This window comes from Bombina bombina, chromosome 5, assembly GCF_027579735.1.
Source record: "Bombina bombina isolate aBomBom1 chromosome 5, aBomBom1.pri, whole genome shotgun sequence".
Lineage (NCBI taxonomy): Eukaryota > Metazoa > Chordata > Amphibia > Anura > Bombinatoridae > Bombina > Bombina bombina.
In genome coordinates, this window is record NC_069503.1 from 563746930 (window position 1) to 563759522 (window position 12593).

Below are 12593 nucleotides of genomic sequence, written 5' to 3' on the forward strand. Positions count from 1 at the left end.
GCGGAGCCTGAGGGGAGCTATATGGACAGCTCTGCTGTGTGCTCTCTTTGCCACTTCCTGTAGGGGAAGAGAATATCCCCACAAGTAAGGATGAAGCCGTGGACCGGATACACCGTAGGAGAAAGAAATTTATCAGGTAAACATAAATTCTGTTTTCTCTGCAACTGACTACTTGGAGATTGAACGCTTGAGTCAGTCATAGATACCTTGATTCAGGCTCGAAAGCCTGTCACCAGGAAAATCTATCATAAGATATGGCATAAATATCTTTTTTGGTGCAAATCCAAGGGTTACTCATGGAGTAAGATCAGGATTCCTAGGATTTTGTCCTTTTTCCAAGAGGGATTGGAAAAAGGATTGTCAGCTAGTTCCTTAAAAGGACAGATATCTGCTTTGTCTATTCTATTGCACAAACGTCTGGCTGATGTCCCAGACATTCGGGCTTTCTGTCAGGCTTTAGTTAGAATCAAGCCTATGTTTAAACCTGTTGCTCTGCCATGGAGTCTAAATTTAGTTCTTAAATTTCTTCAGGGGGTTCTGTTTGAACTCATGCATTCCATAGATATTCAGCTTCTATCTTGGAAAGTTCTGTTTCTAGTTGCTTTCTCTTCAGCTCGAAGAGTTTCTGAACTATCTGCCTTGCAATGTGACTCGCCTTATCTTGTTTTCCATGCTGATAAGGTGGTTTTGCGTACCAAACCTGGGTTCCTCCCTAAAGTTGTTACTAACAGGAATATCAATCAGGAAATTGTTGTTCCTTCTCTGTGTCCTAATCCTTCTTCTAAGAAGGAACGTCTGTTGCACAACTTGGACGTGGTTCGTGCTTTGAAGTTTTATTTGCAGGCAACCAAAGATTTTTGTCAAACATCTTCTTTGTTTGTTGTCTATTCTTTAAAGTGCAGAGGTCAAAAGGCTACGGCTACCTCTCTTTCCTATTGGCTGAAAAGCATCATCCGTTTGGCTTATGAGACTGCTGGACAGCAGCCTCCTGAAAGAATTACAGCTCACTCCACTAGAGCGGTGGCTTCCACATGGGCTTTTAAAAATGATGCTTCTGTTGAACAAATTTGTAAGGCTGCAACTTGGTCTTCGCTTCATACCTTTTCCAAATTTTCCAAATTTGATACTTTTGCTTCTTCTGAGGCTATTTTTGGGAGAAAGGTTTTGCAAGCAGTGGTGCCTTCCCTTTAGGTTCCTGTCTTGTCCCTCCCTTCATCCGTGTCCTAAAGCTTTGGTATTGGTATCCCACAAGTAAGGATGAAACCGTGGACTCGGTACATCTTGCAAAAGAAAACAAAATTTATGCTTACCTGATAAATTTCTTTCTTTTGCGATGTACCGAGTCTATTCAAGACAGATAGTATTTTTTATTGAAAACTTCAGTCACCTCTGCACCTTATAGTTTCTCCTTTTTCTTCCTTGGCCTTCGGTCAAATGACTGGGGGGTGGAGTTAAGGGGGGAGCTATATAGACAGCTCTGCTGTGGGTGCTCTCTTTGCCACTTCCTGTTAGGAAGGATAATATCCCACAAGTAAGGATGAAACCGTGGACTCGGTACATCGCAAAAGAAAGAAATTTATCAGGTAAGCATAAATTTTGTTTTATAATATTGTTACAAACATTGTTTACAATATGGTGTTCGAGGCTTGTGCACATCCTTGAGGAAACCTTTGTATGGAAAGGAGCTAATTTTTAACAAAGGATGCCAAGTAATATTTCATAACAGAATTGGAAAGGTTTTCAATATCTGATATGTGAATCATTAAAATGTCATGCTTCTTTAAGGACAAAGGCAGGGGTACAAGTTCTAAAAGTAAACAAAATCTAGAATAACAGCGTTTCTCAGACAGAATGCAGACAGACAGAATGCCGAAGCACATTTGTCCATCAGACATATGTCCGAGAGACTATGTTCCAAGTTAGGCCGAGGGCAGATGCGCTCCAGAGTGCTCTGTTCTAATCAGAGCCTCGGGTGCTGCAACCACCTTCGGGAACCTAACCATGGGTCCTATCCCGCACCCCTTGTGGTTCTGTGTTGGTAAAACTGTATCTATCCTTATCTATCTATCTATCTATCTATCTATCTATCTATCTATCTATCTATCTATCTATCTATCTATCTAATCTATCTAGTGGCCAGACTGTTAACAGATGGCCATTTGTCTATCGGAATATTATCCATCACACAAATGTAAGTCGGACAAATGTCTGTCGGATAACAGTCCGGCCACGAATTTCAGCTATATGTTTGTTAAATCATAATCTACCTATTTCACATTAAGTGCACAGTAGTGAGAGGAGGGGCGGCGTCGCTCAGTCCACGTCATACGGTAGAACAAACAGTTACTCCAGAGTTTTAGAAAGCGGGTAGTGGGTCCGTGTTGGAGCTGTGCCAGCACTTAGAAGGTTTGAGCGCACCAGAATACAAAATGTAGAGAAGGACAGGCGGCACTCCAGGATAAGAATTAAAAAATCTTCCTTTATTCAAAATGTATAATTTAAAATGACAACACTCATGTTGTAAACATATAGTGGAGGAGGATAATTCTTATCCTGGAGTGCCGCCTGTCCTTCTCTACACCCACACTTATATATATATTTTTTAGAGTACAAATAGGGCTTTCTTTTTACATGAAATGGCAAGTTCTGAACTTAACAAAATCTAGAATTTAAACCATAATTTACCTCTTTCACATTAAGTGCAGACACATATTAAATAATATTTTTTTAGAGGACAAATAGGGCTTTCTTTTAACATCAAATATTTATATATGAACTATAATTTAATATGAATAAAATACGTGTGAGACATTGTTATATTAATTTACTTTATAACCTTTAAAATTCTAAGCGCCTGCAGGTCAACTTTATCACAGGGCATTTTAGTAGCTTTATACAGCAAGACAGCGCTAGTTCATATGTGTCTTATAACACTGTGCCTCACTCTTGTGGAGTTGCGAATGAGTCAGCACTGATTGGCTAAAATGCAAGTCTGTAAATAGCACTGAGATAAGGGGGCAGTCTTCAGAGGCTTACATACAAAGTAATCACAGAGGTAAAAATATAACCGGCTTGGTTATGCAAAAACTGAGGAATGGGTAATAAAGGGATTATCTGTCTTTTTAAACAATAAAAATTCTGAAGTAGACTGTCCCTTTAAGTGGGTTCTTAACTTCTTTTCTCTTGTTAAGTGTATCCAGTCCACGGATCATCCATTACTTGTGGGATATTCTCCTTCCCAACAGGAAGTTGCAAGAGGATCACCCACAGCAGAGCTGCTATATAGCTCCTCCCCTAACTGTCATATCCAGTCATTCTCTTGCAAGCCTCAACCAAGATGGAGGTCGTAAGAGGAGTGTGGTGTTTTATACTTAGTTTATTCTTCAATCAAAAGTTTGTTATTTTTAAATGGTGCCGGAGTGTACTGTTTATCTCAGGCAGTATTTAGAAGAAGAATCTGCCTGCGTTTTCTATGATCTTAGCAGAAGTAACTAAGATCCATGGCTGTTCTCACATATTCTGAGGAGTGAGGTAACTTCAGAGAGGGAATGGCGTGCAGGTTTTCCTGCAATAAGGTATGTGCAGTTAATATTTTTCTAGGGATGGAATTTGCTAGAAAATGCTGCTGATACCGAAGTAATGTAAGTAAAGCCTTAAATGCAGTGATAGCGACTGGTATCAGGCTTATTAATAGAGATACATACTCTTATAAAAATGTAATATAAAACTTTGCTGGCATGTTTAATCGTTTTTATATGTATTTGGTGATAAAACTTATTGGGGCCTAGTTTTTTTCCACATGGCTGGCTTGAATTCTGCCTAGAAACAGTTTCCTTAGGCTTTTCACTGTTGCAATATGAGTGGGAAGGGCCTATTTTAGTGCCTTTCTGTGCAGCTAAAAATACTGACAGAGACATCCAGCTTCTTCCTGCATGTTCCAGGACTTCTCTGGAGGGCTCAAAAGGCTTCAAAGTCGTTTTTGAGGGAGGTAAAAAGCCACAGTAGAGCTGTGGCAGTTGTTGTGACTGTTTGAAAAAAAACAAAAAAAAAACGTTTTTGTCTTTTATTATTCAGTTTTGGGTATTAAGGGGTTAATCATCCATTTGCAAGTGGGTGCAATGCTCTGCTAACTTGTTACATACACTGTAAAAATTTTGTTAGTGTAACTGCCTTTTTTCACTGTTATTTCAAATTTTGACAAAATTTGTGTTTCTTAAAGGTGCAGTAACGTTTTTTATATTGCTTGTAAACTTGTTTAAAGTGTTTTCCAAGCTTGCTAGTCTCATTGCTAGTCTGTTTAAACATGTCTGACATAGAGGAAACTACTTGTTCATTATGTTTGAAAGCCATGGTGGAGCCCCATAGGAGAATGTGTACTAAATGTATTGATTTCACCTTAAACAGTAAAGATCAGTCTTTAACTATAAAAGAAATATCACCAGAAGATTCTGACGAGGGGGAAGTTATGCCGACTAACTCTCCCCATGTGTCAGACCCTTCGCCTCCCGCTCAAGGGATGCACGCTAATATGGCGCCAATTACATCAGGGAGGCCCATAGCGATTACCTTGCAGGACATGGCTGCAATCATGAATAATACCTTGTCAGAGGTATTATCCAGATTGCCTGAATTAAGAGGCAAGCGCGATTGCTCTGGGGTTAGGAGAAATACAGAGCGCGCAGATGCTGTAAGGGCCATGTCTGATACTGCGTCACAATATGCAGATCATGAGGACGGAGAGCTTCAGTCTGTGGGTGACATCTCTGATTCGGGGAAACCTGATTCAGAGATTTCTAATTTTAAATTTAAGCTTGAGAACCTCCGTGTGTTGCTTGGGGAGGTATTAGCTGCTCTGAATGACTGTAACACAGTTGCAGTACCAGAGAAATTGTGTAGGCTGGATAAATACTATGCGGTACCGGTGTGTACTGATGTTTTTCCTATACCTGAAAGGCTTACAGAAATTATTAGCAAGGAGTGGGATAGACCGGGTGTGCCTTTTTCCCCACCTCCTATATTTAGAAAAATGTTTCCAATAGACGCCACTACACGGGACTTATGGCAGACGGTCCCTAAGGTGGAGGGAGCAGTTTCTACTTTAGCAAAGCGTACCACTATCCCGGTTGAGGACAGTTGTGCTTTTTCAGATTCAATGGATAAAAAATTGGAGGGTTACCTTAAGAAAATGTTTATTCAACAAGGTTTTATTTTACAGCCCCTTGCATGCATTGCGCCTGTCACAGCCGCGGCGACATTCTGGTTTGAGGCCCTGGAAAAGGCCATCCATACAGCTCCATTGACTGAAATTATTGACAAGCTTAGAACACTTAAGCTAGCTAACTCATTTGTTTCTGATGCCATTGTTCATTTGACTAAACTAACGGCTAAGAATTCCGGATTCGCCATCCAGGCGCGTAGGGCGCTATGACTTAAATCCTGGTCAGCTGACGTGACTTCGAAGTCTAAATTACTCAACATTCCTTTCAAGGGGCAGACCTTATTCGGGCCTGGTTTGAAGGAAATTATTGCTGACATTACTGGAGGTAAGGGTCACACCCTTCCTCAGGACAGGGCCAAAGCAAAGGCCAAACAGTCTAATTTTCGTGCCTTTCGAAATTTCAAGGCAGGTGCAGCATCAACTTCCTCCGCTTCAAAACAAGCGGGAACTTTTGCTCAATCTAAGCAGGCCTGGAAACCTAACCAGTCCTGGAACAAAGGCAAGCAGGCCAGAAAGCCTGCTGCTGCCTCTAAGACAGCATGAAGGAACGGCCCCCTATCCGGTGACGGATCTAGTAGGGGGCAGATTTTCTCTCTTCGCCCAGGCGTGGGCAAGAGATGTTCAGGATCCCTGGGCGTTGGAGATCATATCTCAGGGATATCTTCTGGACTTCAAAGCTTCCCCTCCACTAGGGAGATTTCATCTTTCAAGGCTATCTGCAAATCAGATAAAGAAAGAGGCATTCCTACGCTGTGTGCAAGACCTCCTAGTTATGGGAGTGATCCATCCAGTTCCGCGGACGGAACAAGGACAGGGTTTTTAGTCAAATCTGTTTGTGGTTCCCAAAAAAGAGGGAACCTTCAGACCAATTTTGGATCTAAAGATCTTAAACAAATTCCTCAGAGTTCCATCTTTCAAAATGGAAACTATTCGGACCATCCTACCCATGATCCAAGAAGGTCAGTACATGACCACAGTGGACTTAAAGGATGCCTACCTTCACATACCGATTCACAAGGATCTTCATCGGTTTCTAAGGTTTGCCTTTCTAGACAGGCATTACCAATTTGTAGCTCTTCCCTTCGGGTTGGCTACAGCCCCGAGAATCTTTACAAAGGTTCTGGGCTCACTTCTGGCGGTTCTAAGACCGCGAGGCATAGCGGTGGCTCCGTATCTAGACGACATCCTGATACAGGCGTCAAGCTTTCAAGTTGCCAAGTCTCATACAGAGATAGTTCTGGCATTTCTGAGGTCGCACGGGTGGAAAGTGAACGAGGAAAAGAGTTCTCTATCCCCACTCACAAGAGTCTCCTTCTTAGGGACTCTTGTAGATTCTGTAGAAATTAAAATTTACCTGACGGAGTCCAGGTTATCAAAACTTCTAAATGCTAGCCGTGTTCTTCACTCCATTCCGCGCCCTTCGGTAGCTCAGTGTATGGAGGTAATCGGCTTAATGGTAGCGGCAATGGACATAGTGCCATTTGCGCGCCTTCATCTCAGGGATCGTGGACTCAGGAGGAGAAACTCCTTCCAATAAATATTCTGGAGTTAAGAGCGATATTCAATGCTCTTCTGGCTTGGCCTCAGTTAGCAACACTGAGGTTCATCAGATTTCAGTCGGACAACATCACGACTGTGGCTTACATCAACCATCAAGGGGGAACCAGGAGTTCCCTAGCGATGTTAGAAGTCTCAAAAATAATTCACTGGGCAGAGTACCACTCCTGCCACCTGTCAGCAATCCATATCCCAGGCGTGGAGAACTGGGAGGTGGATTTTCTAAGTCGTCAGACTTTCCATCCGGGGGAGTGGGAACTCCATCCGGAGGTGTTTGCTCAGTTGATTCATCGTTGGGGCAAACCAGAGTTGGATCTCATGGCGTCTCGCCAGAACGCCAAGCTTCCTTGTTACGGATCCAGATCCAGGGACCCAGAAGTGACGCTGATAGATGCTCTAGCAGCGCCTTGGTTCTTCAACCTGGCTTATGTGTTTCCACCGTTTCCTCTGCTCCCTCGACTGATTGCCAAAATCAAACAGTAGAGAGCATCGGTGATTCTGATAGCACCTGCGTGGCCACGCAGGACTTGGTATGCAGACCTAGTGGACATGTCATCCTTTCCACCACAGGACCTTCTGATACAAGGTCCTTTCAATCATCCAAATCTAATTTCTCTGAGACTGACTGCATGGAGATTGAACGCTTGATTCTATCAAAGCGTGGCTTCTCCGAGTCAGTCATTGATACTTTAATACAGTCATTGATACTTTACCAGGAAAATCTACCACAAGATATGGAGTAAATATCTTTATTGGTGTGAATCCAAGAATGGAGTAAGGTTAGGATTCCTAGAATATTGTCTTTTCTCCAAGAGGGCTTGGACAAAGGATTATCAGCTAGTTCCTTAAAGGGACAGATTTCTGCTCTGTCTATTCTTTTGCACAAGCGTCTGGCAGAGGTTCCAGACGTCCAGGCATTTTGCCAGGCTTTGGTTAGAATTAAGCCTGTGTTTAAACCTGTTGCTCCCCCGTGGAGCTTAAACTTGGTTCTTAAGGTTCTTCAAGGAGTTCCGTTTGAACCCCTTCATTCCATTGATATTAAACTTTTATCTTGGAAAGTTCTGTTTTTGATGGCTATTTCCTCGGCTCGGAGAGTCTCTGAGCTATCTGCCTTACAATGTGATTCTCCTTATCTGATTTTTCATGCGAATAAGGTAGTTCTGCGTACCAAACCTGGGTTTTTACCTAAGGTGGTTTCTAACAAGAATATCAATCAAGAGATTGTTGTTCCATCGTTGTGCCCTAATCCTTCTTCAAAGAAGGAACGTCTTTTACATAATCTGTACGTAGTCCGTGCCTTGAAGTTTTACTTACAAGCTACTAAAGATTTTCGTCAAACATCTTCCCTGTTTGTCGTTTACTCTGGACAGAGGAGAGGTCAAAAAGCTTCGGCAACCTCTCTTTCCTTCGGAGCGTAATACGCCTAGCCTATGAGACTGCTGGACAGCAGCCCCCTGAAAGGATTACAGCTCATTCTACTAGAGCTGTGGCTTCCACCTGGGCCTTCAAAAATGAGGCCTCTGTTGAACAGATTTGCAAGGCTGCGACTTGGTCTTCGCTTCACACTTTTTCAAAATTTTACAAATTTGATACTTTTGCTTCTTCGGAGGCTGTGTTTGGGAGAAAGGTTCTTCAGGCAGTGGTTCCTTCCGCTTAATCCTGCCTTGTCCCTCCCATCATCCGTGTACTTAAGCTTTGGTATTGGTATCCCACAAGTAATGGATGATCCGTGGACTGGATACACTTAACAAGAGAAAACATAATTTATGCTTACCTGATAAATTTATTTCTCTTGTAGTGTATCCAGTCCACGGCCCGCCCTGTCCTTTTAAGGCAGGTCTAAATTTTAATTAAACTACAGTCACCACTGCACCCTATGGTTTCTCCTTTCTCTGTTTGTTTTCGGTCGAATGACTGGATATGACAGTTAGGGGAGGAGCTATATAGCAGCTCTGCTGTGGGTGATCCTCTTGCAACTTCCTGTAAAGTAATGGATGATCCGTGGACTGGATACACTACAAGAGAAATAAATTTATCAGGTAAGCATAAATTATGTTTTTATGCCTCTTAGTACTTTAGCCCACCAACCATCACTATGTACCGTCATATGTTTTGTAAAATGGAAGTGAACCTAATGTAAACTTTAATTTTTATTTTTTTTCAGGTCAGTTTTTCTCAGTATTCAAATGTTGTGATTTTCGGTGTGCCACAGATGGTAAGTATTTTATGTATTCCAAAAATCTGAACAGTATGGGGGATATTTATCAAGCTGTCAACCGCAAAAAAGCTGGAATTCTGCAGCGTAATTGTTGCAAGCTTGATCCGACCTAGTTATCAAAGCCTACAGACCAGCAAATTTTGAAATTTGTGACGTGACATACAATCCGCCTGTCTCAATCCGACGCAGATCGATGCTTACGTCATTACAGATGTTCTGAATACACATGCGGCTCTATTTGACACCTTTTCCCAGTTATCAAACTTTTAACAGGTACGCTCGCGTCTTTTCCGCCCCAGCGTACCTGGTTTTCAATCCGCCACCATGGAGGCCGCGGATGCCATAGAAATCAATGGGAGTCTGAAAGCACCGAAAGCTTATGTTCGATGCTGCCAGATATCCCATTGATTTATATGGTTGAAAACAAGTTACGTTTACACCTAACACCCTAACATAAACCCCGAGTCTAAACACCCCTAATCTGCCGCCCCCGACATCGCCGCCACCTAAATAAAATGTATTAACCCCTATTCCGCCGCTCCCTGACACCACCGCCACTAAATAAACTTATTAACCCCCAAACCCCTGGTCTCCCACATCACTACCACTAACTAAACCTATTAACCCCTAAACCGTCAGCCCCCCACATCTCCATAAACTAAATTAAGTTATTAACCCCTAAACCCGCTAACTATAAAATAAAATTACAACATCCCTATCTTCAAATAAATGTAAACTTACCTGTACAATTAAAATAAACTATTTCTTCTGTTATGTGTGATCAGTCCACGGGTCATCATTACTTCTGGGATATTATCTGCTCCCCTACAGGAAGTGCAAGAGGATTCACCCAGCAGAGTTGCTATATAGCTCCTCCCCTCTACGTCACCTCCAGTCATTCTCTTGCACCCAAAGACTAGATAGGAGGTGTGAGAGGACTATGGTGATTATACTTAGTTTTTATAACTTCAATCAAAAGTTTGTTATTTTACAATAGCACCGGAGCGTGTTATTACTTCTCTGGCAGAGTTTGAAGAAGAATCTACCAGAGTTTTTCTTATGATTTTAACCGGAGTAGTTAAGATCATATTGCTGTTTCTCGGCCATCTGAGGGAGGTAAAAGCTTCAGATCAGGGGACAGCGGGCAGTTGAATCTGCGTTGAGGTATGTAGCAGTTTTTATTTTCTGAATGGAATTGATGAGAAAATCCTGCTATACCGTTATAATGAATGTATGTATACTCTACACTTCAGTGTTCTGGGGATGGTATTTCACCGGAATTACTCTGTAAAAATACATTAAACCTTTTAATAGGTATTTAATTCATGTTAAACGTTTTTGCTGGAATGTAGAATCGTTTGCATTTCTGAGGTACTGAGTGAATAAATATTTGGGCATTATTTTTCCACTTGGCAGTTTGCTTGTTTTGATTATGACAGTTTCGTTTCTCTCTCACTGCTGTGTGTGAGGGGGAGGGGCCGTTTTTGGCGCTCTTTGCTACGCATCAAAAATTTCCAGTCAGTTACACTTATATTTTCTGCATGATCAGGTTCATCTCTAACAGAACTCAGGGGTCTTCAAACTTCTTGGAAGGGAAGTAGATTCTCTCAGCAGAGCTGTGAGATTTATATAGTGACTGTGTTTTAAAACGTTGCTCTGTGATTTTTATGTTTAAAATTTAATTAGTGTTGCTTTACTAATGGGAACAAACCTTTGCTAACAAGTTATGTTGTTTTTAAAGAGTGATGCTATAACTGTTTTTCAGTTCATTATTTCAACTGTCATTTAATCGTTTAGTGCTTCTTTGAGGCACAGTACGCTTTTGTTAAATAAGATTGTAACCAAGTTGCATGTTTATTGCTAGTGTGTTAAACATGTCTGATTCAGAGGAAGATACCTGTGTCATTTGTTCCAATGCCAAGGTGGAGCCCAATAGAAATTTATGTACTAACTGTATTGATGCTACTTTAAATAAAAGCCAATCTGTACAAATTGAACAAATTTCACCAAACAGCGAGGAGAGAGTTATGCCGTCTAACTCGCCTCACGTGTCAGTACCTGCGTCTCCCGCCCGGGAGGTGCGTGATATTATGGCGCCTAGTACATCTGGGCAGCCATTACAGATAACATTACAAGATATGGCTACTGTTATGACTGAAGTTTTGGCTAAGTTACCAGAACTAAGAGGCAAGCGTGATCACTCTGGGGTGAGAACAGAGTGCGCTGATAATTCTAGGGCCATGTCTGATACTGCGTCACAGCTTGCAGAGCATGAGGACGGAGAGCTTCATTCTGTAGGTGACGGTTCTGATCCAAGCAGATTGGATTCAGATATTTCAAATTTTAAATTTAAATTGGAAAACCTCCGTGTATTACTAGGGGAGGTCTTAGCGGCTCTTAACGATTGTAACACTGTTGCAATACCAGAGAAAATGTGTAGGTTGGATAAATACTTTGCGGTACCGGCGAGTACTGACGTTTTTCCTATACCTAAGAGATTAACTGAAATTGTTACTAAGGAGTGGGATAGACCCGGTGTGCCGTTCTCACCCCCTCCAATATTTAGAAAGATGTTTCCAATAGACGCCACCACACGGGACTTATGGCAAACGGTCCCTAAGGTGGAGGGAGCAGTTTCTACTTTAGCTAAGCGCACCACTATCCCGGTGGAGGATAGCTGTGCTTTTTCAGATCCTATGGATAAAAAATTAGAGGGTTACCTTAAGAAAATGTTTGTTCAACAAGGTTTGATATTGCAACTCCTTGCATGCATCGCGCCGATTACGGCTGCGGCAGCATTTTGGATTGAGTCTCTGGAAGAGAACCTTAGTTCCGCTACGCTGGACGACATTACGGACAGGCTTAGAGTCCTTAAACTAGCTAATTCATTCGTTTCGGAGGCCGTAGTACATTTAACCAAACTTACGGCTAAGAATTCAGGATTCGCCATTCAGGCACGTAGGGCGCTGTGGCTAAAATCCTGGTCGGCTGATGTAACTTCTAAGTCCAAATTACTTAATATACCTTTCAAGGGGCAAACTTTATTTGGGCCCGGTTTGAAAGAAATTATCGCTGACATTACAGGAGGTAAGGGCCACGCTCTACCTCAAGACAAAGCCAAAGCTAAGGCTAGACAGTCTAATTTTCGTCCCTTTCGGAATTTCAAAGCAGGTGCAGCATCAACTTCCACTGCACCAAAACAGGAAGGAGCTGTTGCTCGTTACAGACAAGGCTGGAAACCTAACCAGTCCTGGAATAAGGGCAAGCAGGCCAGAAAACCTGCTGCTGCCCCTAAGACAGCATGAACCGAGGGCCCCCGATCCGGGACCGGATCTAGTGGGGGGCAGACTCTCTCTCTTCGCCCAGGCTTGGGCAAGAGATGTCCAGGATCCCTGGGCGCTAGAGATCATATCTCAGGGATACCTTCTAGACTTCAAATTATCTCCCCCACGAGGGAGATTTCATCTGTCAAGGTTGTCAACAAACCAAATAAAGAAAGACGCGTTTCTACGCTGTGTACAAGATCTATTATTAATGGGAGTGATCCATCCGGTTCCGCGGTCGGAACAAGGACAAGGGTTTTACTCAAACCTGTTTGTG

At 42.3% G+C, this 12593-nt stretch overlaps 1 protein-coding gene across 1 annotated transcript in view; it reads left to right on the forward strand.

The window, feature by feature from the left end:
- Window positions 1-12593, forward strand: part of LOC128660583 (ATP synthase subunit C lysine N-methyltransferase) — a gene marked incomplete at its 5' end in the record, with an annotated part of 128677 nt that overhangs the window by 16532 nt on the left and 99552 nt on the right. The window contains 1 exon segment of the mRNA XM_053714512.1: window positions 8940-8990. Within this exon segment, the coding sequence (XP_053570487.1) occupies window positions 8940-8990 (51 nt within the window).